General features: G+C 52.3%; 2 protein-coding genes and 1 non-coding gene across 3 annotated transcripts in view; 2 read left to right on the top strand and 1 right to left on the bottom strand.

Moving 5' to 3' along the window:
- The window catches only part of DGKD (diacylglycerol kinase delta), a 107,874-nt gene extending 89,929 nt beyond the window's left edge, over nt 1-17,945 (top strand). The window contains exons 17-30 of the mRNA XM_054722896.1: nt 423-536; nt 1,518-1,614; nt 3,911-4,021; nt 4,741-4,837; nt 5,001-5,108; nt 6,129-6,242; nt 7,207-7,341; nt 7,631-7,782; nt 8,110-8,221; nt 8,306-8,398; nt 9,241-9,360; nt 13,348-13,462; nt 14,957-15,087; nt 15,866-17,945. Of these exons, the coding sequence (XP_054578871.1) occupies nt 423-536; nt 1,518-1,614; nt 3,911-4,021; nt 4,741-4,837; nt 5,001-5,108; nt 6,129-6,242; nt 7,207-7,341; nt 7,631-7,782; nt 8,110-8,221; nt 8,306-8,398; nt 9,241-9,360; nt 13,348-13,462; nt 14,957-15,087; nt 15,866-15,955 (1,589 nt within the window). The 3' untranslated portion in view covers nt 15,956-17,945. The remainder of the gene's footprint in view (nt 1-422; nt 537-1,517; nt 1,615-3,910; nt 4,022-4,740; nt 4,838-5,000; nt 5,109-6,128; nt 6,243-7,206; nt 7,342-7,630; nt 7,783-8,109; nt 8,222-8,305; nt 8,399-9,240; nt 9,361-13,347; nt 13,463-14,956; nt 15,088-15,865) is intronic.
- LOC114230518 (U6 spliceosomal RNA) lies at nt 11,855-11,961 on the top strand. The gene has a single exon (XR_003616438.2). It is a non-coding gene; the product is annotated as a U6 spliceosomal RNA (small nuclear RNA).
- A 2,423-nt stretch (nt 17,946-20,368) lies between the features above and the next one.
- Nucleotides 20,369-26,610, bottom strand: part of USP40 (ubiquitin specific peptidase 40) — a 67,285-nt gene continuing 61,043 nt past the window's right edge. Inside the window, exons 28-31 of the mRNA XM_028140603.2 lie at nt 25,604-25,811; nt 25,393-25,488; nt 22,589-22,674; nt 20,369-21,853 (exon numbers count right to left, since the gene is read on the bottom strand). Coding sequence (XP_027996404.2) covers nt 21,742-21,853; nt 22,589-22,674; nt 25,393-25,488; nt 25,604-25,811 — 502 coding nt within the window. The 3' untranslated portion in view covers nt 20,369-21,741. The remainder of the gene's footprint in view (nt 21,854-22,588; nt 22,675-25,392; nt 25,489-25,603; nt 25,812-26,610) is intronic.

The following is a 26,610-nucleotide window of genomic DNA, read 5'->3' as shown; positions in this document are numbered from 1 at the left end:
AGGGCATCACCCAGCCTCACGGGTCACCTTCCTGTGCACCGTGTCTGTCCCGGAGCAGCGCAGGCTCCGAGTGTGGAGGATGTCCCCCTCTGGCTGTGCATGGCCCCTCCTGTACCCAGACAAGCCTCAGAGTTCACCCCATGGCCATTACCACTTAGAACTCCACTTGGCATGGGCCCCAAGTGTGAGTAGGGTCGAGCCCCTCCGTGCCCCGTCCCAGCCTCACCCTCTTGAAGACATTCAGACCCACTTGCCTCTCGTCCCCTCTTTGTTGCTCTCTCTGGGCCTCTCTTTATCTCACTAGCTCCACCTGGGCTCACCAGTGGCTTGTAAGCTCCTCACTTCCCCCGGCCCCTCCACCTGGCATTTCTCTAATGAACTTTCCCAGTAGTCAGTCCTGGCTGTATGTCCTGTTTTTATAGTGTCCAAGTCCCCATGTGAGAAGCTGATCAGCAAAGGGAGTTCTGCCTCTCTTCCTCCCCAGTCAGGAAGCCGGGATGGCCTCCCAGCGCTGAACACGAAGATCCTCTTCCCGAGTGAGTGTCCCCACCCCACGTGGGCACAGTGGTGAGCCTGTCTGTGGGAGGGTGTCAGGCCGTCGCTTTGCCGGGCACTGGGTCTGTGGGAATAAATGAGGCTGGGTCTCTGTCCTCCAAGAGTCTATAGGTCCTTGGGAAAGTAGATAGAATTCAGAGTTAGGCCAGGGCATGAAAGTGCTCTTATTCATTACAAAGGGCAGGTGGCACCCAGATCGCCTCGGGGGCGGGGGTGGGGCTCCAGGAAGGCAGGTGGAGCAGCCAAAATAGTTGTCTCGAGTGAACGAGGAGGGTGGGCAGGCTGTGGTGGGACTGTGGAGTCGTGCCACTGTTTCTACCACGATTGCAGCAGGAGCAGCTAGCCGCCGGGAGGGCTGGCCCCGTCCTCTTCCCTGCCCTGCTCTGACTTCGCCTGAGCAAAGTGCAGGCAACTCCTGCTGCTTCCCCCTGGGGAGTGGTGACAGAACTTGTCTTCATAGGAAGGAATGCCACAAGGGGGTGAAATTGCCAGTAAGACTCCCTTAACCAGCTTCAGGTGGAGTCCGGAGGCCTCCTGGCCACACCATCTACTCCTATAAGTGATTTGTCAATTTCTAGAGAATCTCCACTGAATAGGAAGAAAATTCCAGAAGCCCTTGGGAAGTGAGCCCTCGGAAATGAGCATTTGGGTAGCCAGTGATAAAGATATTACTGGATGGGCAGAACATTCAAAAACAGGTTTCATCTCTGCCTTAATGTGTGATTTAAAGATTTTAAATTGATGCAGGCTGCTTGAAGGTGTCTTTATTTCTCATGAATGTAGCCTTCCGAAGCTGGACGACTGGGCTCTAAGATTAGTCGTACGAAGAGCTCATTCTGGCGGAGCTTTGTACATTTAATGAGGACTGTCTTCACAAGCCATTTTGTACGTGTCTCACGGTGTTGATTTCTGTCACCAGTATGTTCGCTTTTGTTTCATGACTATGGTTTGTCTCCTCACAGATGTTCGCGCGGGGATGTCTGGTTCCTTGCCTGGCGGTTCAGTTATCAGTCGCTTATTAATTAATGCTGATCCCTTCAACTCCGAACCAGAAAACCTGTGAGTGTGGCATGAACCAAGGGGGCACGTTGGTAAAGAATGCTGGAGCCTGGAAAAGTGATTGGCATTAACTAGAGTAATTTGTGAGCAGTTGACTAGGGGATCCTCTTCCAGCTGGTGTCAGCTGATAAGGAATACCCAGAAATGGGAAGCCTCAGCTAAGGAGTGTGGACGGAAAGTTCCTGCGATGGGACGATGGGATGATGGGATGTAGCCTGTCCTGGCTCATTTCCAATGGTCGCGAGACAGCGTCTTCTGAATATATGTAATGTTCTGAGGTTTTTGGCAGGTTCAGAAACTCCTATTAGGAACTAACTTTCCACTTGTTCTTCATTATCACTGTTTGGTAACCTTGGCTGACCCTGTGTTGGTGCCTCTTCCTGACTACCTCCCCCCACCCCCTGCTGTTCTGCTGCTTTCTCCTGCGGTCTGCTCCCCGTTAGAGCTGCAGTCACAGATCCCTGGGCTGGAAGCTCCTGGCGATCCCCAGGGAGACGCTGTCCTGGGCTGAGATGTGAGGGGAGGACAGTTCAGGAGCTGCTTTGTGCTCCCGCACTGTGTCCTCTGCCCTGGACTGAGGCAGTGAGGACTGTGTACAGCAGTTCAGTTGAATCTGTTCCTGTGTGTGGACACGCCATTGCAGACACAGGTGGTGTTTGAAAACCCATTCTTCTAGGTTTTCCTTTCTGCTGGCTGATGGCAAGTTCTGGGCAGTTAGCGACAGGTGGCAGTTGGTTAAGTTGCCAACCATGTGTTTGGTGTGGTGGGGGAGAGCCATTAAGAAATGTGTGGTTTACAGAAACTCTGGGTTTTGGGAAGGTGAAGCTGGAAGTATGCAGAGTGGCAGTCCTGCCAAGCCGGTTTGCCAGGGAGCTGCCTCTGTTCAGACACCTGTTGCCACGTTCTGGCCTGTCCAATACTTGGGCATCCCGTCTGGGACCTGCCACTGCCACCTACTGGCCTGTCTGCTCCAGGCCCCTCCCGGGGCTGCCTGGGCTCTTGTTTTGACCCTTCCTGACATTGTTTCCTTGAAAAGGCCAGAGCTATTGTCCTCCTGTGAGCAGTGCCCTGGGGCCTCCCGAACTGGATATTTTGTTTGTTTTCTTAATCTGAGATCTCCGAGGTTCCCAGTCTGGCAGCCACAGCCGTTGGTCTTTCTTTGTTCTCTCCTCTTCAGACTGGGGAGACTTCTCCTTCACCTAGGGCAGTGGTTGGCAAACTGCGGCTGGCGAGCCACATGCGGCTCTTTGGCCCCTTGAGTGTGGCTCTTCCACAAAATACCACATGTGGGCACGCACGTATAGTGCGATTGAAACTTCGTGGCCCATGTGCAGAAGTCGGTTTTCGGCTCTCAAAAGAAATTTCAATCATTGTACTGTTGATATTTGGCTCTGTTGACTAATGAGTTTGCCGACCACTGACCTAGGGAGACCAAAGCTGCTTTCCTCCTCCACCCAGGCTGGGGCACCAGGCCGTCCCCCGTCATCCCAGGTCCTGGTCATTCTGTCTGTGCTGCCATGGCCTTCTGTGGCCTGCCTGTCCACTTCCCAGGCCCCTGCAGCCCTGCTTCCTCCAGGCCCTGAGCCCTGGCAACACTGTGTTCAGTGAAGGGAGCCAGACGCAAGGGCCCCATGTTTTGGGACCCATTTCTATGAAATGTCCAGAGGAGGCAGATCCATGGAGATGATAAGTAGATTAGTGGTTGTCGGGGCTTGGGAGGGGTTGAGAGTGCTGGCTAATGGTGTGAGCTTTCTTTTTGGGGTGATACGGTAATTCTGAAATTGATTGTAGTGATGGTTACATGACTCTGTGATTGCATTAAAATTGCATTGTAGCCCTAGCTGGTTTGGCTCAGTGGATAGATGGTCGGCCCACGGACTGAAGGGTCTCAGGTTTGATTCTGGTCAAGGGCATGTACCTCAGTTGCAGGCTCTATCTGTAGCCCTGGTTGGGGTTTGTGTGGGAGGCAGCCAATCGATGTGTGTCTCTTACATCAATGTTTCTCTCTCTCTCTCTCTCTCACACCCCTCCCCCCTCTCCCACTCTCTAAAATCAAATGGAAAAATACCCTCGGGTGAAGATTAACAAAGCAAAACAAAAAAACAGCCCCAAAAATTGCATTGTACATTTTAAGTGAGTAACCTATATGGTATATGATTTCTCAACACTGTTACTTAAAATAATAATAATTAAAAATAATAAAATAAAAAATAGAGTTTGCCCTCAGGAAGAACTGCTAGAGGTTGGGAAGCTGCTAAACAGGGTTGTTTTAATTGCTCTGAAACCCCTTTTGCAGAGAGTATTACACAGAGAAATGTGTCATGAACAATTATTTTGGCATTGGCCTGGATGCGAAGATATCTCTGGACTTCAACAACAAGCGTGATGAGCACCCGGAGAAGTGCAGGTGGGTGACACCTGTGTGCACACCTGTCCTCGAGTCTTCCTCATTTCTCCTGGTCAGTAAGGTAATTTTTGGAGTCAGCAGGTAAAAGGATGTGCAGTATGCTACCTGAATGCCTTGTGTCTACAAATGGAGGTGCTTTCAAAGGTGGGTGGAAGCAGGTGAAAGTCCAAGAGGCCAGCCTGGAGGAGGCTTGCCCGAGGGTGGTTCAGGTTTGGGCAAATTCAGCATAAGAAAGTGAGTGATCCCAGTCAATGGGAAGAGGAGACTCATGTCTGTGAGGTGCTGTACAGGGGCAGGTAACACAAAGTGTGCTAAGAAGTGGACAGTGCGTCAGGAGATGGCAGGCTGGTTATTCCACCTGTAAATCGCACACCTAGAAAAGACAGAAACACCCAGCAGCATTGATCACCAGCACGTACAGATGTGCTTTTCAAATGTTGTATGGTAAACATAATTTTATAACATTTTTGTGAAGTTTTACCTTTCAGGGTATGATTACTTTCTTGAGAAATACTACCTTTCCTGTCAATAAACATATCTCTGTGCTTACCTTTCATAGATACTAACAGGGACTTTCCTTCCTTAAGGGGTCACTGTCGCAGGGAATCGCAGAGTCTCACCCTTTTGTGATCAGATGCCACCCCACACTTTTTAGCAATGACTGTAGTTAACTAGAAAGAAAGCCACGGCCCACATCCGTTCTGTCATTCCTTCTCTAGGAGCCGAACCAAGAACATGATGTGGTATGGGGTGCTTGGGACCAAAGAGCTGCTGCACAGGACCTACAAGAACCTGGAGCAAAAGGTCCTGCTGGAGGTGAGCTGGAGGGCCTCCTGTTAGCGCTGCTCCCTGTGGACCCTTCGGTGGGAGGGGAGCTGCCCACAGCGGGGCCTCCTCGGCCCTGGGGCGGTTGCCTGTGAGGAAGGACTGGTTGATGCCTGAATCTCTCCTTTCCTTGTCCTGCTTCTCCACTGCGCAGTGTGATGGGCGGCCCATCCCGCTCCCCAGTCTCCAAGGAATTGCTGTCCTCAATATTCCCAGCTATGCCGGAGGGACCAACTTCTGGGGAGGCACCAAGGAAGATGATGTACGTTCAGGGGTTCTGAGTAGCATGGGCCTGAGCTTGGGGGCAGAGGGGCCGGTGACCAGAGAGGCAGCCTCTTCAAGGAGCATTAGCCACTTGGGGCCCTGATAGAGCATCAGCACTCGGGGTGCTCTGTCAGTGATGCAGAGGGATGGATGCACACCACCTTTCTTGTACTGGCAGGGTGGGTACAGTAGAGAGCAAGACAGGTGGCGTCCCCTGCTCATGAGAAGGGAGGCTGAGTAGAACAGATATGGTCAGAGGCACAGGTGTGATGCAGAAGCCGGGCCCATCCCTGACTGGTGGCGATCTGGGAGGGCTTCTAGGAGGAGGGGACATCTATGTTGAGACCCAAAGGATGATTTGGGGTCAGCCAGGTCAGGTGGAGTGTTGGGGGAGGGAAGAAGAGGAGGAGGCTGTTCCAGGCAGAGGGAGCAGCAGATGGCAGGCTTAGCGGTTAGATAATGACATGGGGCAGAAGTTGTCTGATGGCACTGTGCAGCGGGTGGGGTGCAGAGAAGTTAGAGTTTGTACAGGGTTGTGTAAGCCAGGGGAGAACTTTGGAATTTATGCTGAGAACTCTGGGAGGCAGTGGTAGATTTTAACCAGGGGCATGGCTTCCTTTGTACATAAGAGCTAGTAAAAATAGTTAACACTAATTGGACACTTCAAATGTGCTGGTCACTCTTCTGAGACGGTGCACATAGTCAGTCCTCAAAACAACCCCTTGAGGCATGTACCAGTATTATCCCACTTTACAGATGAGGAAACTGAGGAACAGGGTAATGAAGTGACTTGCCAGGGTCACAAGGCTAGTAAGTGGCAGATCCGGATTTGATCCTAGGCAGCTTGGTTTCAGGATCTTAGTAACAGGTTCATACTGTAGCTGCTGCTTCAGTTCGGATGCATCCCCTCCTTGTAGGGGCCTGTCTGCTTTTACCAGTGCAGCAGCCCTAACGGAGAAGTATGTGGCGTGTGTTCAGGGAAGTGGGAGCCCAGGTCAGCTCTGCCTCCACCTTTCAGACTTTCGCAGCTCCGTCCTTTGATGATAAGATCTTGGAGGTCGTCGCTGTGTTTGGCAGTATGCAGATGGCTGTCTCTCGGGTCATTAAGTTGCAGCATCACCGGATTGCCCAGGTACTGACCATGGTCCTGGAGGCAGGGAGGGCCTGGGAGGTGGTCTCAGGGAGAGCAGTACCTGGCCCAGAACCACAGTCTTGGCACTGCACTCTCCCCAATACATGCGTCCTGGTGCAGAGCCCAGAAGAATGGGTGCTCAAAATTGGGGCCAATTAGCACCCAGCCTGAGCTCCCTGCCCTGACTTTTTCTGGGGGTGCCCCCTGTCTACCCCTCTTGCTGAGGTGGGATGAGATGAGACAGGCTTGGCCTGGACTTGGACCATGCCTGCAGCTTTCAGAAGCGGCAGCTTGTGCTTGGGGACAGAGGCCGAGCATATATGGCCGGTGGAGAAAGTGTGGCCTCGCCTAGCTGCTCTGAGGCCCCGCGGGGGAGGGGATGCAGCTTCTGGGCTCCCCGTTATTTCTGGTGACGGGTTGGGAAGGGTCTGTCAGTCTGTGGGGTTAGGGAGGGTGGTGTTTTTATGCACAGAAACCTGGGTGGGAGCTGACTTGAACCGCAGGCTGTGTTGTCCCGTCTGTTCCCACAGTAGGCTGCTGGGATTTCACTATTTTAAGTCTTTGACTGCATTTTCTGTTGGAACGAGGAGCAGTGCATTCTTACCCCTTGTTGGCTGTTGGCTCTGTTCCGTGTTCACACGTGCTCAGGGATCCAGTGGCTCTTGGAAGCCATGAGTCCTGACCTCGGCCTGGCATTTGTGTCTGATCATGAGATTTCCTCTGTGATCACAGATGCAGTGCTGGGTGAGGGGACAGTGGGGCAGGGCACAGACCTTAAGGCTCCATGAGCTTCGACCTGGACAGGGATGCTCTGACTGCAGGGCTGGCTGTGGGTGTGGTGTCGGCCGCTCCAGAGGGCAGCTGCCTGTGCAGGGTATAGGGCAGGAAGGTTCCTGCCGTGCTCGGTGGCTGTGAGGCTCCTTGGTGAGCTCGGTGCATGAGTAACGCTGTGATGTTTGCTCAGTGTCGCACGGTGAAGATTTCCATCCTGGGTGAGGAGGGCGTGCCTGTGCAGGTGGACGGAGAGGCCTGGGTCCAACCTCCGGGATACATTCGGATTATCCACAAGAACCGGGCCCAGATGCTCACCCGAGACAGGGTAAGAGGCTGCCTTTGGGGGCCAGGGCTCACCGCAGGCACCCCTGTGCTGCTTCTATAAGAAGACTCGGGGGTTTAATGTTTAGTTCTAGGAAGTCACTCTCCTTTTAGACGCCAGAAGTAAGCCAGTGGTGTAGGAGTTCCCAGGACCGTTTCTCTTCCTCAGTGTAGAAGAGCCCGCCTCTCCCTCTCTGGTAGCCTCTAGCATGTCAGGAGTGTTTGTCATTGGTAGAGACGTGCTCACCTCTTGAGGGCAGTAGAAAGTGTAACTCTGGGTTCTCGTGCCCTAGGCATTTGAGAACACGCTAAAGTCCTGGGAAGACAAGCAGAAGTGCGAACTGCCTCGCCCGCCGTCTTTCTCCCTGCACCTGGGGATCCTGTCTGAGGAAGAGGCCACCCAGATGGACCAGTTTGGGCAGGCGGCGGGAGCCCTTATCCACAGGTCAGTTTCCGCCCACTGGAGCGCCAGGGCTCCACATGCATCGCTGGCATGCATGGGTTGAGTTCCTCCTCCCAAAGCCTTGGTTGGCCTCCTTCACGCAGCCCAGCGGGGTTTCTGCTTGCCCTTGGTTTTGATTTATTTCCACCGATCCTCTTTGAGAGATACTCAAGAGTTTATGTAGATGGAAGTTTAAAACCCACGGGTGTTTTCAGAGCCAGCTTACAGATCTGCGCACCTGTCCTGGATTCCTAGGAACAGAGCACGTACTGCTTCCACTTTAGACCACCCTTCGTCTGCTCTGATGTGTGGTGTTTTCGTTTTCTCTAGCATCCGAGAGATAGCTCAGTCCCATAGAGACATGGAGCAGGAACTTGCCCACGCCGTCAATGCCAGCTCCAAGTCCATGGACCGTGTGTACAGCAAGCCTAGAACCACGGAGGTACCTGCCCTTTCCCAGTCTTGCTCCTCTGGGCATGTGTAGCCCTCAGGCCTCCTCCATGGTGTCTGTCCTGGTTCTTCTCAGGGGCTGAACTGCAGCTTTGTCCTGGAGATGGTGAACAACATGAAGGCCCTGCGCAGCGAGACAGAGCTGCTGCTGTCCGGGAAAATGGCCCTGGTGAGCTGGGAGCTGGGCTCTTGCTGTGGGATGTGGCCATTGTCGCACATTTCAGTCCAGATTTTCTGGCTTTAAGAATCTAGACTCATTGTTGGGAGGGGCCTCAAAGATGTGACCATGTGGTTGGAGCGCACACTCTTCTGGCCACACCTCAGCCACGCCATCCTAGCATGTCAGATTCCTGCAGATGTGACCGCCTTTGTCATCGTAGACATAATTCTCCCTTAGACGTCTGCCGTCTGTCGGTTGGCAGCCATCCTCCTGGGCCCTGATGGGCACACGAGCTCACTGCCCATCCTCACTCAGCCCTACACACCTGGCTGAAGCGGCAGCTCTGGGGAAGCACTCAGGGTGGGGAGGTTACTGGGTCACAGGAGCTAAAATAGGGAGAGGCCGAGAGATGGCCTGGCCAACCTTCTTGTTTTAAAACATGAAGACTTGGAAGGCCAAGGAGGCAAAAACGACTTGCTAAAAGTCACACGGCTGGAGACTGGCCCCAAAGGTCTAGTTTTTGTACCCCCTGCTCTTCCCTCCAATGTGCCGCACTGTCCTGGAATGGAACAGCATCTCCTGCAGCTGTGCCGGCGGGCTGGTCCTGTCCCTTTGGACAGAGGGCCCCACGGCACAGGGAGGCCGGCGAAGTGTCAGCCCTGTGAGTGTGGCTGTCCGGCAGGCTTGGTTTCCTCCACTGTTGATGAAAAGAGAGTTTAATTCTCTCCCCCAACACTCCTCAGAAGGGGAGGTGGTAGAGGACCTCTCTGAGTGGAGCTCAGCGCTGGGACTGCTGTGGCCCCAGCTCTCACTGCTAATAACCAGCGTGTCTCTTGCCCACGCGGGAGCAGCAGTTGGACCCCCCTCAGAAGGAGCGGCTGGGGGCTGCTCTCGCCGAGATGGACCGACAGCTCAGGAAGCTGGTGGACACCCCCTGGCTGTGCCAGCCCCTGGAGCCCAGTGACGAAGAGGTATGTGGGCATCCTAGGTGCAGCGGCCCGCCCTTCGGTGCCTGTGATGAGTGTGCTCTGTGCCGCTTCGGGGTTAAGATGATGTCAGTCTGTCTCGGGTCTTCTCTAGTCAAATGCTGCGGGAGGAAGAAGTTGGGGTGGTACTGAGAATGACCCTTGGTGACTGGGCATGTGTTGCCCTTGGAAGCAGAACTGCCTGCTGACCAGGGAGTGGGTAGAAAGCAGGCTGAGTCCCACCCACTGTTTCCTCTCCTGTGGACACACGTTGGGCGGTTAAATGGCAGCTTTTTGGAAGTTTGTTTTTGACAGGGACAGAGTTGGTGTGTTTGACTCATACTCACACTTTTCTTCATGCATTTAGAGACCCCCCACTTGGCACAGGTTCTAGAGGTGGACGGACAGGACCCCAGGCACATGGCACCCTGGGGTGCAGTCACCTCCTGCCGCGTAGAGCAGGCAGAGGAGCCCAGGCAGGTGCTTGCCGAACGGCCGTTTTTGTGGGCAGCGTTGGATTAAGGCAAGCCCTGGGCTGCCTTCCTCTCAGGGATAGCGGACAGAGTGGCCAGGAGAGTTCACCTGGTGACATCCCACAAGGTGACTGCTGGGCACTAACATTGAGCAGCACAGGAAGCCTCAGATGCTGACTCAGTGGAAATGGTGCCCCTGCGTCCTGCCCAGCCCACAGATGTCCTCTGAAGACGGGAATGGAGGGCTAGGCTTGTCTTCAGTTCATGGGCAGAGGAGCAGCTGCTGCCGTGGGGGGCTCGCAGCCTGGTGCATGGTTGCAGGGTGACCAACCCACCCGGTTTGTTTGGGACTGTCCGGTCTTGGTACAAAAGCCCAGGTCACAGGGATTGTGGCTCCAATGCTTCAAACCTAAGAATGTTTTCAAAACAGATATCACCAAGTGCTGGGCAGCCGCCACAGAAACAAACACAAACCACCACAGGTCGTCCCTGGATGGCTGACCTCATGATCCTATGAGCCATGTCTAGAGCCACCCCGGTTTCTAGGTTCCCGGACATGGGCTCGAGGGATAGTGCAGGTGTTAGTTCTCGCAGGAGTCGGTGGGAAGTAGTACAGGTAGGTGGAGCCGAAGATCAGGTTTAGTTACAAACCAGATACGCTCTGCACTCAGGTAGGGCAGCATGCAACGCAGGGTGCCTTCATCTGATGGAACCTGAGGCCAGAAATTGCAGCCACATGTCCTTGGAACAGCACTGGGCCCTGGGGCCTCCTGTGCCTCCCCTGCTGGCCATCTTACCACTCAGTGCTCCCTCCGCCGGCTCCGGCTCAGTCTGCCCCTGCGAGGGAGGAGAGAGGGGTGAAGTGCAGAGGCCCCAAGGAACCTTGGAGGGGATGGTGGCATTTCTACTAACATAAAAATAGGAAAGTCATTTACTTGAAAGAAAAAAACAAGGTAAATCTATGAGCTGGGTTTTTTGAAAAGTAAAATAAGTCATACTACTCTGGCAAATATAATCAAAGAAAAATGAACAGAATGCAGTAATGAAGGGAATGTGTAACAAAACACAAGAAAATAAAGTAAGTTAAATTCAAAGAAATGGTAATAAATTTTAAAATCTCAATGGAACTTGATTTTTTCAGGAAAAATTTAAACTATAGAAATTGAAATCTGAAGACATTTAAAAAAGAATAGCCACAGAACAACTTGAAAAACAATCTAAATAAATACTGCCTCCAAAGGAAAAATGCCAAGGAATGTGTACTTCCAGCATTAAAGCTGGAAAAAGATGGACATTGTCCCAGTTCGTTTTTTTAATTGTGGGGAGAAACATACAAGGTACCAGTCTCTGTCCTGTCTAACTTGAGTGGTAACTGTATGCACAGTATTGTGAAACAAATGTCCAGAACTTTGTTTATTACTTTTTTAAAATTGGGACATTGATTCCAAAGTCCAGTGTTATCAGTAGATCCATACAAGTAATTTCTTTAAATCAAATAATTGATGAAAGAAATGATTTTTAAAAGAACTCTAGCTGGAAAGTGCAGCAGGATTAAAAGGTCATTTTGTGTCCCCTGGGCAAATACTGGTATAGGCGGGTCCTTGGTGCCTGGGAGCATCCACGTGGGGAAGGGAGGGGTGGGCTAAGCCAGTGACCTCCTCTTGCCCAAAAGTGTCCATGTCCTTAGCAGCCTTGTGCTGCGGGGAGGAGCAGGGAGCCATCAGCTCTTCCAGGACAGACGCCTTGTTGGTGGGTGAAGGAGGGGCGAGAGGCTGAGGTTGCTTGAGGACCTGGACAGGGCCCTGGTTCAGAGCAGTGCACTGAGGACAGACCGACCTTGAAGCAGTTGGGGAGATTGGTTACAAAAAGAATTCATTAGCTATACATGGATTGGTGGTGGTGGTTTCTCGTGATAACGGTGCTGTGATTGTGTTTGAAAAAAGAGAGGATTGTCTCTTAGAGTTGCTTATGAAGTAGTCTTGGTGGAATAATTTATCTGAAATGTGTTTATTTTAAAAGGCTGGGCAGTGCTCGCTTTGGCAGCACATATACTAAAATTGGAACGATACAGAGAAGATTAGCATGACCCCTGGGCAAGGATGACACGCAAATTCGTGAAGCATTCCATACATATATATTTTTTTTAATAAAAAAGTAAAAGGCTGGGGAGACAAAGTAAGATAACATGATAATCAGCCTCATTCTACTGGTCTCCTATCTTATGAATGGATGAACATATCCATATTCAAAGTTAGAAATAAATGTAACACTCATTTACATTAACAAAAAATTATATAAACGCAGGGACAGGACTTTGTTTGGCTCCTGCGGGAAGCGCTGCCAAGTGCGAGGTGGGTGCCAGCCTGTGTGGGGGACAGACAGCCGGGCTGATGGCCTGGGAGCTGAAGGTCCAGCAGAGCAGCCGTTAGATCGATGACGGACAGTTTTGCCGAGTATAAGGAATTTGTAAGCGTAAATTTCTTGAGTGGTCGGTGAGAAAATACCTTTGTGAGATCTCTTTCATAGTAGAGGACTTAAAACTTGGCATGCCTGTGATAGGAAGTCCGTGAAGGCGACTCCGAAGGGCGTGCAGGGAGATTAGAGGGAGCGGCTCCACAGCACATTCCCGCTGTGAGGTGCTCGTCATTTCCAAACTCTAGGTTTGGTGTAGGGCCATCCCTACGCAGTTTTTCTCAGTGGGACCAAATGTCCCTATCATAAGCTGCGAAGTCTAACCGTGAGGGTCAGTGTGGGGATGTGGGGGCTGGGTCCTGGGGGGATTCCAGGCCGCGAGGGCAGGAAGCAAGGGGCACAGCTGGGGAATAGGTAACGTGGCTTTATTTGCAAGTGCAGCCAGTGACGGTGTCTGTGTGCATGGAAGGCGGGCCCACCGGTCGGGAAGGCAAGTTGAGTGAAGGGGCGCTGGGCAGTGTTGGCTCTGCCTGGCCCCCGGAGTGTGCGCTGTGGGCCTGTGGCTGTCCCGAGGGGACGTCAGCCAGCGTCATGCTTGCTCCCCTCCTTGACAGTCTGCCTCCGGGAGTAAATCCAAGGGAAGAGTGCAAAGTGCAGGAAAAGCTTTATTTAGGAAGTTGTGCGTGACACTGATGGGAAAGCGAGGCACGGTTCTGTAGCTGCAGACAGATGACTCCTGCAGGCCGCGGGGCTGGGGGGGGGGCGGGGAGGGAGAGGGGGGCATCAGCCTGGGAAAGCACTAGAAGATTGGCTAAGTAACCTATTTAGTAATCTTCCTATAATGGTACTGATATTTAATATTTACAAAGCTTTTTAATCACATGGGAAATGCATGGTGTAAAATGAAAATACAGTGATCACCGTGAAACCACTTTTAAAAGGCATTAACAATTAACAATAAACATGAGACTAAAAATCAAAGAAAAACACAAGAATAAGTAAATTTGGAACAAAGCACCTTTTGGCCCCGCCGCCTCTCTGATCCCGGTGTGACTCGGGGCTTGGTGCCCTGGGGTCTGATTCTCAGTGTTTCTCCTTTTCCACACAGAATGTGATGGATCTTTCCAAACGCAGCCGCAGCGGGAAATTCCGCCTGGTGACCAAGTTTAAGAAGGAGAAGAACATCAAGAACAGAGATGCCCACAGCAGCCTGGGAGCCCCGGGTACCTGCCCCCTCCTCTGGCTGTGTGCGCCTCCTGGCCTCCCCTTCCTTCCATGGTCCTGTGGCTCTTCCCGAGTTTCCCAGGCTGAGCCCCCCTCCCACCCCCCCCACCCCCACGTGGCCTGCAGGAGTCGTCTGTCTGCAGCTACAGAACTGTGCCTCGCTTTCCCCTCTGTGTTGGGTGCTGACCGTTGTCCTTTCCTGCCCTGAACTTGTTCCCCATGTAGACTAGGTGACTGACCACTGAGCCACCTGCCTGCCCTGGATTGGGGGTTCAGGGTGGGAAGACAGCAGAGGTGACAAGACAGAGACACAGAGCTCCCACTCAGACCTGCTTCCTCTGTGGGGCTGCTGATTACCTTTCAGTCGGTTCACTGATCGAGACCCCTGCACCTCGGGGGCCTGGGCCACCAGCTCTTGTGGGCGGTGAAATCAATAGAAAATGACACTAAAGGACACGTTTCTTTTGGGTCAGCAAATTGGTGCTTAAAGTCTCCTTCGTCTCAAGAGTTGGCCCTGAGCACAGCTGTCCCCAGCGCCCTCGGGTGCCAGGGCCCAGCCTGGGCTTGGGCGGCGTTGGTGCCTGCTGGGGCAGTGCCCTTTGATTCTTCTTCTTCGCATGTTTGTCCAGAAATTGGGTTTCTTTTAATGATTGTGGCTCTGACTACATGAGCTCTCTGCGTGTCTCCCTTCCTGCTGTGGCCCGAACTGAAATGAACCCTCTTAGAACAGTGATTTTCAACCGGTGTGCTGCAAGAATGTTTAAAACATTCTTTTCCCTTAGATCAGTGGTTGGCAAACCGCGGCTCGCGAGCCACACGCGGCTCTTTGGCCCCTTGAGTGTGGCTCTTCCACAGAATACCACGTGCAGGCGTGCACGTGGCCCAGTGCGATTGAAACTTCGTGGCCCATGCGCAGAAGTTGGTTTTCCGCCTGGGCGAGTCTATTTTGAAGAAGTGGTGTTAGAACACTCAAGAGGCCAAAGAGCCGCATGTGGCTCGAGAGCTGCAGTTTGCCGACCACCGCCTTAGATTGTCAAATTAAAAACAAAATAGCCAACAAAACAATAGCCGTTCAAAATGAATGAATCAAAATTATAACTACATTTTTTTGTCAGATCGGCAAAAAATACACTTTTTGGTATGATGCAAAAGTTTATGTGCCAGGAGGTGAACGGCTGAAACTGCTCGAGGAGGTGGAAGGAAGCTGACTCCGCTGCACAGCCAGACCCACGTTCCCCTCCATTTGGTGCCTCTGATCCCTCTGGGGACATGGGGACAGGGCTGCAGGGACAGACACCAGCTTCTGCCGCAGCTGCACCCCTTCCTGCACAGCTCAGGGCAGTGCCAGTTGCTGGGGCATCGTGGGTGCTGGCTGCTGTGCTGTTTCGGGGTGCCTGCTGCTGGGGTGTCTGGGGCATCTCGGGTGCTCGCTGCTGCCTGCCGGGTGCTGGGCGCTGGCACTCACTGCTCTCCTGCTTTTCCGTCTCCGACAGTTCACCTCTGGGGGACAGAGGAGGTTGCTGCCTGGCTGGAGCACCTCAGTCTCTGTGAGTATAAGGACATCTTCACTCGGCACGACATCCGGGGCTCCGAGCTCCTGCACCTGGAGCGGAGAGACCTCAAGGTACTTCCACACCTGGGCTTGCCCGCGGCTCCGTCTGTCCCCTCCCTCTGACCTGGCCATGTCCCACAATCAGGATGATCTTTACGGTTCTTCTTGGCCCTTTGTTTACAACACGGGGTGACGTGTGTGACTCGGGGTGACGTGTACACTCAGGGTGACGTGTGTGGTGCCCTGGGCAGTGATTCTCCACCAACCACAACCAGAGGGTGCCAGAGCAGACAGGCAGGGCAGCCTTGCTCTGCTGAGCCCGGTTGGATGGGAATTGTCACTGAAGAGCTCCCTGTGGGGGAGGACTCGGAACACAGGGGTACCTCTCTTGGTGACACAGTCGGTCAGAGTCAGGGAGACCCTGTGGCTGCTGGGGGTCTGGCGGCTTCTCCAGTGCAACCTACTCGCCTGTGTCCACGTGCACGGACTTACATTACAGGCCAGGCGCCTCGACTCATCTCAGGAGGGACAGGAGAGGGGGCACCTGGCCCAGCTCAGGGGTGTGGTCTCGGGCCATGTCCTGGGCAATGGGGCTTGGGGAGGGAGGGTTCCACTTGCTGCTGGTTGTGTGTGGTCTTTGTCTTGTGTGATGTTCCCTCAACAGTGTTAGTGACTGGATTACGGGAGGGGTGTGGAGGCAATTGCACGCTTGTCACTTCTTATGCCGTTCCTGTCCATCTGGTGTCACCATCATTTCCCTCATTTGTGTGCAGAGTTGCTGGGCAGCCCATGGTGGCACCCGTGGCCTGGCTTGCTGCCTGGCATCAGGGTGGCTGTGCTCTCGTTGCAGGACCTCGGCGTGACCAAGGTGGGCCACATGAAGAGGATCCTGTGTGGCATCAAGGAGCTGAGCCGCAGCCCCCCTGCCACCGAGGCCTAGCCTCCGCCCTCTCGGCCTGCGTCCTCCGTTCCTCCTGTGACTGAGAAGGGGCCCATCCTGGGCCCTTCTCATGGTGCTATTTCTACGCCCTGTGCTCGTGACAGGAAGCGTCTCGGACACTGTTCCGGCCCGCTCCAGGGTCTCGGGCACACCAACATGGCTACCTTTGGACACGCACCATTCTAACCCAGTGGTGTATGGGGTGACCGTGCCACCACCTCTCTGCTCCCTGGCCCCCGGCATCCCGGCAGAAACAGCCTGGCTGGGCCGCACACGAGTGTCCAGGGCTTCTCTGCCCTTTCACAGCGCGTTGTCAGGCACCGTCTCCCAGCAGGCTCTCCGGAGTCGGGGCCCAGACCCGCCAGCCATTTGCGGTTCTCCACAGAGCCGGCCACTCACTGCAGATGTCCCTGTTTATTATGAGGTCCTGCCTTCCCTGGTTCGTAGGCACCATGGATGCGTTTCCAGTCCTGTTCATTTAAATGTGACGTGAAGAGAGAGGAAAACTCGTTGTTCCTGGAGCTGGCAAACAGGGAGCCATGTTCTAGGGCCGATGAACCCTGCCCCGTCTGTCTCGGGTCCCTCCTGAGCTGCGGGCGTGGGGACATGGTCCTGTGTGTCCAGGACGCAGTAGCCTCGGTGCTGTCCGGGGCCAGGAGCGCCCAGTGGCCGGTGGCCTCCCTGCAATGGAGGCTGTGTGTTGCGCTGGGTCAGTATTCCTCTGGAGACAGCATGTCCATTCCGTCCTGAGAGCCTCTGACCCGTGGTGGCTTCTCATCTGGTGCTGCCAGGCCCCAGGTCCCTGGAGGTGTCGGTGCCTGTGTAGCTCCCTGCAAGTCGTCACTGCCTTTACTTTGACCCTGGCTGCCCCTCCAGAGACAGTCACACCTTCCAGGGATCTCTTCCACCCTGGACCCCAACCCCTGGGTGCCAGGGTCCCGCATCCCCAAGGGCAGGGCTGACCTTGTGAGGGGACTGGGCAGGAGGCCTTAGGGCGCTGTCCAGAGTCACCCATAGGGGCCCCTTGGAGACTCCCAGCTGAACAGCATTTACCTGCCACTCACTTTGGAGACCCCTCTGACCAGCGTGCGCGGTGGGTCCTCCTTGGGCATGGCCAGGCTCCAGTCTCTGGTTTTGGGGTGCTCCCACTGGAGGTTCTTCTGGGTGCCCACTCCTGTGCTCACGTGTGGCGTGTCGGCAGGCTTTGGAGTGAGAGCCCTGCATTCTGCACATACCCTCATTGGACGTGAGACCAGGCAATTGTGTCTGCTTTCCTGCCCCGTGATTCTCTTTCCCATCTGAACAGCTCTTTAAGCAGAGGAAGGTGAAGAGAGAGACTCTAGCCCCTGGAGATCACCTGTTTGAAAGTAGAGATCATGGGGTCCCAGGAGGGCGCTGCCCTGTTCGAGGTGGACACCTGGATTCTGAGGTTCCCAGGGCATCTGGTTGGGATGGGACAGGCTGGAGCTCGGTGAGGAGGTGCAGGGGGAGTTGCCCAGGGGCCACCCCATGCCCTCAGTGCCCACCCGTGGGAAAGGCTTAAGTTAGGGTCATGTGTGGGATTTAAAATTAATATGTTGTCAGTGACTAAAGCAACACTGTTTACATAAAAGCCATTTTTATAATTCTCGTCAGTTAGAAGCAAAAGGAATGAACGTGAGTTTTGCATGAAGGTGCGTCAGTGAAGGGCGGGCATCCGTTCCTTGTGGTGTCTTTGTTGTTGCACGTGGGGCTGTGCCTCTGCCCGCTCCAGCAGCCCTGCTGTGTCCTAGGGTGGGTGCCTGTCACTGTGGGGGCAGGAGGAAGATCCCCGGAGAGTCTTGGAGAAAAGGTTTTGTGTTCTCGGGTGGGGCTCACCCTCATATTTATGATCTTAATTTATACAGCACTCACCGTGGAGCATATGCCTGCTGTGTTGCTATGTACATAGTCCACGTCGAGGGTTGTAAATAAGTGGTTCTGTGTGTAAATAAAACAAGCCTGTTTTGGATCTCTCATTGTCTGATTTCTTGTCCTCGTTCCTTATACTTTGACATAAAATGTTGGTTGCCAAAATCCAAGCTGCATCAGAATTACATTTTTCAGCTGCTCTAAAAATAAGTTGAATTTGTTCATTGTGGGCTTTTCTGCATTAACTTTGATTTCCGAAAGTATTGTATTGAAAATTGATCTAGCTTGCTTACTGAGTTTTTGGGTGCCTTTACATTTTGTGCCCCAGGTCTCACCGTACCCTAGTGCTGGCCCTGTGCTGTGTAATCTAATTTTGAGTATTTTTAAGATTCTTAGCTTTTGTGGAAGCCACTGCTTGTGCCTGCAAACACCAGGTCTCCTTTCCCTCCTGCACCGTAGTGGGGGGAGGGCTGCGCCCAAATATGCCCTGCAGCTGTGACCACGTCTCCTCTGCAGCTTGACTGATGTGACTTACTTTTGGTCAAAAAGATTCAGTATTTACTGGGATTTCCAGAAAGTTCCCTTAAAAACCTGGGAGCATGCCTCTTTCCTCCTGCTGCTGGCCTGGAGGGTGGACTTGATGACTGGTCCTCCAGCAGCTAGCTTGGGCCATGGATGGCTTGAGAATGGAAGCGAATATCGAGGTTGATGATTTTGTATGGGAAAAGCAAAAGCATATAGAGACACGAGTTATGATGATCATGTAGGTGTGGGGCCAGGGGCCCCACAAGAGATGGGTGAACTGGTGCAGAGAAAGCTTCTGAGCGGACTGGGCAGATGTTTGCGGTGTGGAGGCCTCAATGGAGGCGTGGTCTGAGAGCACTGAGGTGGGCTGCACAGGGGAGCTGCCCACACTGGGGGTGGGGGTGGGGGCGGGGGCGGCAGCTCTGACTGCACCAGTCCCACCAGGGTGCTGGCCTTAGAACCTGCCTGTGTCAGGCAGGAGTGAGTGATTAGCCTCCTCAATTCTTATCACAAAAGCATGAACAGGTTGTAGACACATGGAAGGTGAGCAGCTGGCTGGGAGGTAAAGGCTCCCTGGCTCATGTTATTCACAGAGGCAGATTCAACCATGTCTGAGCCATTAAGGAAATGGTGTGCCAGCCAAACTCCAAGCTGGCAGACGAAAGCCTGTGCTCACTTGGTTCCCAGGCACCTCAGTCCCTAGGGCTCCAGGATGAGCATCCTCTGGAAGGCAGTGCCCAAGTGTGAGGTCCTCCCAGCACCCATGTAAGGTGTACCCACAGGGACAGCGGATGTGTGAGGCTTTCTGGAGCAGGACAGGGCGGCCAGCGCAGCTGGGCAGGAGCTCACCTCACAAGTGGGTGAGGAGTTTGTGTCATCGTGTAGCAGCTTGGGCTGCATTGGGCGTCTTCTGTTTCTCGGAAGAGAGGTTTCATTGTGGCCATACCCACTCCGTGTACTTGGTTCCAGGCTGGGCTTACATGTCATTTAGCTATAGGTTGAACCTTAAGGTGTTAATCCCAGAGGACCGTGTCGTCCTCCCCCGAGACCTAGGTGGAGAGCAGGAGTTGCCTGCGGAGAGGGACATGTGTGGTGTGCTGATAGGTGGACTAGCTGTTAACATCAAGGTGGGTGCTGTCACATTGATGGGCAACCCCACCTGCCTTGCTCTCCCTCTGCTTTTATTTGAATGAAGTGACAGCAAGGTGGGCAGGGCACCCACTTTGAGCCCATGGGTGTCAGGCTCAGGACTTTTACAGGTCCTGGAATGAGGCAGGCCTGAGAGGATGTCAGTCTAGAGCTGCTGGTGGTGTCTCGCCACCTGGGGAAACCTCTGGGAGGTAGAAACCAGCACAGAGAGAAAGGCACCAGCGCCTGGAACGGCTGCCGCAGTTCTGCCGTGAGCTCTGAGTTTCATGAGCCAGGAGTCCTGCTGTTGGTCAGGTCAGCGCCACACGGTGCCTGGGTGGGAGGGGTGAGCACTGGAGGGAATGTAGACATTTCTCCCTCCCGACTTGCATGGATTTCACTGCTTCCCTTTCCTCTTTGAAAGGTAGTGAGTCCCCAGGACACACAATAAGTTTGTTATGTACTTGACTGACCTGCCCTGCTTTGGATGGGACACAATCAAGAACAGAATGAGACGAGCTGCCCATGGGTGAACGGCCTGTAATACTGCATAGTCAAGTCCGTTCTAGAGGGAAACATGCCTGGGAAGCCGTAATTATGGATTACTGGAATCCTGTAACCCCTTTTGGCAGGGCGAGTAACTGTCTTCTGCACCCCATGGCCAGTTCTATTCCCTAGAAGGAAAAGACCACTGCCAGTTTCTTCAACACCGTTTTCCCAGGAATCCAACATGCTTCTGTTGTTTCTACTGTGGTCCTGATTAGTATTTCTAAATATGAACCATGCTTATTCAGCATCTGAAGTGCACTTGGGGGAAAAAGTCCAAGTGGAACACGAAGCAGTCAGCTTAAAATGGATACAAGACGTGAAGACACTTTATTTGTTCTTTAATAAAATTGTACAGCTCTCTCTGCAGCCCCAGTGCATCCCAAACTTAAGAAAAAAGGGAGCTGGAGGCCCCAGCGGCTCACTGCGGACCCTAAGGCACACCCACCTATCCCCATCTTGTCTTGGTGAGTCACATCCAGTGAGGCCTCTGGCTTCTCAAAAGCAAAGATTTCAGTTATTACATTATTTCATTTCCTAAATAATGACGTGAACGGTGCAGCAAGGAGACCTGTCAGTTACAGCAAAGGAACAGCAGAGCTTGCACTGAGGGCTGGGCTCCCAGCCACACTGAGCTCTCAGTTCGGGATCGTCACAAACAGGCTGCCACCCCACGTGCACATCCCGAGACGGGCTGAGCGCTTGAGAACATGGGGACAGCTTGCTAGTGAAAGTCCAACTTCTTACACATTAGCACACAGTTTGAGACCCAACCATCTCAGACAAATAGGGAGGAGACTGAGGGTTCCAGCTGGTTCTGACGAGGCTGGAAGGGGGACAGGAGGCAAAAGCAGGCTCATCCCACCCAATGTCCACTTACTTCCTCCTGCAGCGAGCGGGACAGCCGAGACCTCGTCCACATCTGAACATGGAAGTGCTATCTTAACGTCAGTGACAAAGGGCTGATGAGAGATTTGTGTGACGTTGTAACCGTACTGAGCCTTGTTGGAGGCATAAAAGCGAAGAATTTACTTTCTTTTCAGGAATCCCACTTTTGACTGAGTTTGAGAAGTGAATCGTCTGTGTCCTAAGTGTCAGTCGATTCGTAACACAGATGCAGCATTTGTCGTAAGTGCCAGTCACACCTTTTAAATCCACAGCTGGCCATGCTGAAGGGCGAGGAGAAGCTGGTGCACGTTCCTTTGTTTGTTCCAGGAGAGGTTTCTCAGGACCATCAGCTCAGCGCACTGGCTTCCGGTGGCCACAACCGTGGGAACGTTCTGATCACAGACTCGCTGTGTCCTGCTCCAGCCTGGCCAGCCCATCAGCGTGCTAAGCTCTCAGAAGCTCTGAGTGCAGATACTACGTTGTCTCAACAGTGAAGGGAAGAGAGTGGACTGTGTGCGCCTCACTGGCCAACCTTGTATGCGTGCCTGCAGTCAATGCAGAACTAGGAAATGTTCTTGTAACTATGGTGGTGGCCCAGTGCAGTCTGATTGGCACCTGTAAGACACGGCCCGGCTGTGAGTCCCTCGGTGGCCATGCTGTGCACTTGCCTGGCCTGAGACCAAACGTCCCTCTAATAAAGTGGAAGCAGCCTACAAGCCTGCTCTCACAGAACCACAAAGCAAAGTTGGCAGGGGCAGAGCCCGCTCTGGCCAGGCCCTGAGCCCACAGGGACATCAGCGGTGCTGGCGCTATCTGAAACTCCCCACGTGGATGGACAGAGAAGCTTCTGGTCTGTGGGGCCGGCCAGGTGTGTCTGCACTGGAGAGAACGCTGCTGCTCTGCACACGAAGCGCTTCCTGGCTGCAGGAGACAGAGCTGTCACCAACTCAGTCACTGACACGGGGCCCACCCAGGTCAAGGGGTGTGGGATGACCTCAGGAGACCAAAGGGGAGCAAGTGAGGAGGACTGGCACCCCTGGTGTGGCCTGCATGGAGGTGACGACGCAGTGGAGCTGGGGCCAAGCACTGGGGGGTTTGCAGTGTGGGTTTCAGAGGATGTTCGGAGGTCCTGGGAGGTATAGGTGGCCCAGAGGCCAAGGGAGCAAGCCCACGGTACACAGAAGAGGAAAGGGTAAGTGTATGCAGGGCAAGGGACGGGGGGGCTGTGTGCAGAGCGGGGAGAGCAGGGGGGCTTGACTCCGGAGGCCTGTGGGAAGGAGCCTGAGCTTGGCAGGAAGAGGTCAGTGAGGTGAGGCAGCTCCGGGAGCAGCCACCAGGGCAGGTGACAGCTGGTGGACTTGTGATTGGGAATGCCTGTTTTCAGGTGACAGACCTGTGTCTGAAGGAAAGACCCAAAATGGGGGGGGTGGGGGTGGGGCGCAGGAAATGAAACTGCGTGGCTGCGTTCTCAAGGTGAGGCTGTGAGCATCTTTGTCCCAGGCTCACAGGCCTGGCTCATGTTCTAAAGGACATGAAGTTTCTCCAAAGTGCTCAGCCCTGTAATGAGACCTGAGGCTTCGGCCAGAGCTCTAAGTGAGGAAGAGCGAGCTGTCCAGAGGCCTCGGCATCCGTAAGACAGTGAGAACCTCACGTTACCTTTTCCTTTTCCCCAGAGCAGGGTCCTCCCTCCCAATGTCATCTCGGACTGTGCTGAAGTCACCGTCATCTTCCACCAGGAGATTCTGTATTTCAAAATAAGGAGCCACATGTTCAGACATGGTTTAAGACTACGTTTGAGTCAAGTATGTAAATTTATGTGAAAATTACTGAAACCAACATAAGGCTATGTCCACCTTGACGTAAACTGGATTAATAACCGACAGTAAACACTAGTGCCCGGTGAGAGGCAGGTAGACCGGGAGAAATGACTTTGCAGCCACCCGACCTTTGCTTCTGACTGAAAACGCTGCCCCTGGAGTGAGCCCAGCACAGGCCCCACCAGGAGAACAGGGTGGAGCTCACCTGCCGCGATGGCGGCAGAAACACGCTGTGGTCTGTGGGCAGCTCCACTGGAGCTGCTGAAAGGCACGCCCTACTTCCTGGGAACCTCCTGGAAGCGTCTGGCAGGGCGTTAGAGACACAGGACGCTCAGCATGGTCTCCTGAGGGACTAAGCGCCCCCAGTACTTGTGTCAGCTTTACATCTGAATTTATTTACCATAAATACTGGCCACCCTGTGTGAACCAATCAAAACATTGAGCTCAAGGAAGATAACCTCAGAGGATAGCATAGGTCAGAGAAAGGTGATTCTGAGGTTCACCAGACCACGGGGCTCTCGGGGAGCTGATTGGGTCACCTAGGCTGGGACCTACACAACTGCAAGGCTGTCTGCTTCTGCTCTCGGGAGAAAAGATCCCAACAAATACTGTAATCTCTAGTCCAGTAACTTGTACATGATGTGCTTTTGTAAAACCGTGAACTTGACAAATGAGAGAAAATACAGAGATAATGGGAGAGACACCAGGGTAGTGTGAGGGCTGGGCATGGCCCCGCAGTTAGCTCCCCTCCTTCCCCTGGCTGTCATGAGGAAATGCGAGTTAAATGTGTACACAGATGGTGCTTGGCCTACAATAGAATGATCAGTGAAAGTTAGCTATTATTAGTGCTAACCTTTAACCATATTTGCTTCATTTTAGTATTTTCCAAGGACAAGACATAGACTCGGTTGATGCCCTGCCCCTGCTCCAGGTAAGCCCACCATCACGCTGGTGCTAGTGTTCTGTCCGCACTGTCACTCGATGGCAGCACAGGAGGAGGACTCAGCATTTACACGGCTTAGACTTTCTGTAAAAGACTATCCTGGGACATCATTTTCTACACCAGATATGTTCACCTGAATGTACACAGCTCTGGTTTATAAATTTTAACTGCTGTGTTCAATACCTGGTGCAGTATTTTCCCCATTTTATCCCCTTTCTGAGGGTCCTTTAAGTTCTTCCCATTTACAGTCACAAGTGCTTCAGTGGACATTTTTGTGTCTCCTCACCCCCAGTGTGAGTTGTTCTGGGGGTGGCCACTGAGTGGAATTACCTTTCCTGAGTGCTGCCCCGCCACCTCCAGCGCGGCTGCACCCGTGGAGGCAGTGCTGGGGGTCTGGCCACAAACCACTGCTGATTTGCAGTTCCCTGGTTACCGGGAAGATGCCTACCTTTTCATCTGCTTATTGGCCATTTAGTTTTCTGAGAATTGCCAGATATTATTCATCTTTGCCCATTTCTCCCCGATTGTGTTATCTTTTTGAAATTGATTGGTAGAAGTATTTTACATTTGGATAATGATCCTTATTAATTCTATTGTTGCGTATATCTTTTCCTATTTGTGGCTTGGCTTTTCATGTAGTCAATTTAATACTTTGAGTTGTGCATTTTGTTTCTTACATCTGTTCTTCTAAAGACTGGAAATCACTGCTTTTCACACATAAGTCTTTACACTGACTGCTGTGCTTGGTGTGAGCAGAGGTGCACACAGATGTTATGGGGTCTGGGGCTGACGTAAGCTTGAGGACCCTCTATGAAAACCAAAATTATGACTGCATTTTTTCCTGTATGGAACCAATTTTCCCAGAACCACTTACTGAATAACCCATTTTTAATGTAGATCTGAAATACCTGTAAGTTCCCTGTCTGTGGGGGTCGGTATCATCAGTCCTAATACTCAATCAGGCAAGTACCCTGGCCATGCTCTTGCACGTGTTTATCCTCTTTAATGTAATCCATCTGGGTTTTCACTGGGATGATAACTTTACTACTGAGAAGCTTCCTTTCTAAGAACACGGTAAAAACTGAAGCTTTACCACCACTCAAAATTTGTCATATTCTCCAGAGAGGTCTTACAAATCTTTTTGTTGGGTGTGTTCCTAGTTACCTTAGAATTTTATGAATGTTGATCTTGTAGTCTCTTGAATGTCCTATGCAGAAACATGACAGGTAAACAGCTTTATTTACTTTTTAGGGGTGGAGGGTCAATTGTCGAATACAGTGTTGACTAGAAGTGGTGATTAAATCAATAATTTATTATCAGTAAATAGTTCAATTTATTATCAGTAAATAGTTCACTTAAATTAAGAATTAAAAAGTATTACCACATGACAACAAACCAGGTTTGTCGGAGGAATGTAAGAATGGCCCATGTCAAGGACATATTTCTTAGTAACACCCATTTTAATGATTTACAACAAAGAACTCAGCAAACTAGGAGTGGAAGGAAATGTTGTAACCTAATGCAGGTACCTACTCAAACCTACAGCAGCAACACTGTGAGTATAAAACTTCAGAAGCATTTTATTCAACCGCATGAGGGGCTGTCTGCTCTCCCTCTTGAAGATTTCATAAATCATTTCTACGAAACCATCTCATCCTGGTGTTTTGTCAAAGTGGGAAACGTACTGTTAAACAACTTACCTTAATACCAATAATATCTCCATCTTTCAAGTAATAAGGTGCCCCCTGCAAATTATCTTGCTTTTTCTTCTTTTTCCTCTTGGTAATTTGCTGGTTCTATAGAAAAATCAAGCATCTTGAATAAAGAAAACAACCTCAAATTCTTACTAAATTCCCTATCTGTGAAAACTTGCAGTTAAGCTGTTGCTATGCAGGAAGTCCCACACTTTACCCAGCTGGACACTGGAAGCCACTCAAACTTGTCAGGAAAGTATTTGGCAATTTCAATCTTCTCTACAGGAAGGGAATAGAAGTCAGCCACTCGCTGCCGCAGGGAGCTGGCAGTGCCCCGGGCAGCATCCCACACCATGTCCACGGGCAGGGCATACGCCCGTTCGCCAGGAAGGCGCATCTGTGTCCTCAGCAGCATGTCCTGAGGGCTGCACCAGAAAAAAGTAAAACATCAGATTTAAAGTAAAATGAGAAATACACGATAGATATGAGGGGGAGTGATGTGCGAAGCTTCCCCTCCAACTCTTCTCATTTTTATAAGAAGAGGTTGCCACTAAACCCTCATTTCCTTTCCTCCTGACCCAGGACGGAGTGAAGCTCCCCCTTCTGAGCCGGCAGCAAGAACACTGAAGGTGGAAGAAGCTCCTCCCAGACGAGAGGGTTCCCAGCCACAGTGACCGCCTGGGCGGTGCTAAAAATCTCACTTGCTGTGGGGTAGCCAGGAAGAAGGGAAAGATTAGTCCAAAAGGTGGGAGTAGAAGAGACCTATGGAGGCTGTTATATACAGGAAGTAAAACAGAAGGCAAGACTGGAAGCTGGAATGAAAACTACTGTTTCACTTGTTTTTAGGATGGTGAGACAATGAGTGGTTTTAAAGATTATTTCTGTTATACTGGTGTTTTTACCAAAGGAAAGAGGGATGCAATGGGAGAAAAGGAGTAATTGGAGGAGCCTGAACCTTCTCCATGAGGGAGCGGGGGGTCAGCATCGATGCTGGAGTTGCCAAGAAGGCTGGGGTGAGGAGGACGATGAGGAACCAGAGGCTGGTTAGGGGTCTAATAAGTGCAGAGCACTTCAAAGGGATCCTGCTTAAATCAGACATGGCAGAGGGTAAATGTCCTCACAGAAAGAGCTCACACAGTTAGACCCCATTGAAACAGGCAAAATGTATGAAATAATTCACAAACTACAAATGGCTTACAAGCCTTTGAAAAAAATGCCTAATCT

Source organism: Eptesicus fuscus, chromosome 11, assembly GCF_027574615.1.
Source record: "Eptesicus fuscus isolate TK198812 chromosome 11, DD_ASM_mEF_20220401, whole genome shotgun sequence".
NCBI lineage: Eukaryota > Metazoa > Chordata > Mammalia > Chiroptera > Vespertilionidae > Eptesicus > Eptesicus fuscus.
This window is presented reverse-complemented; position numbering and strand designations above follow the sequence as displayed.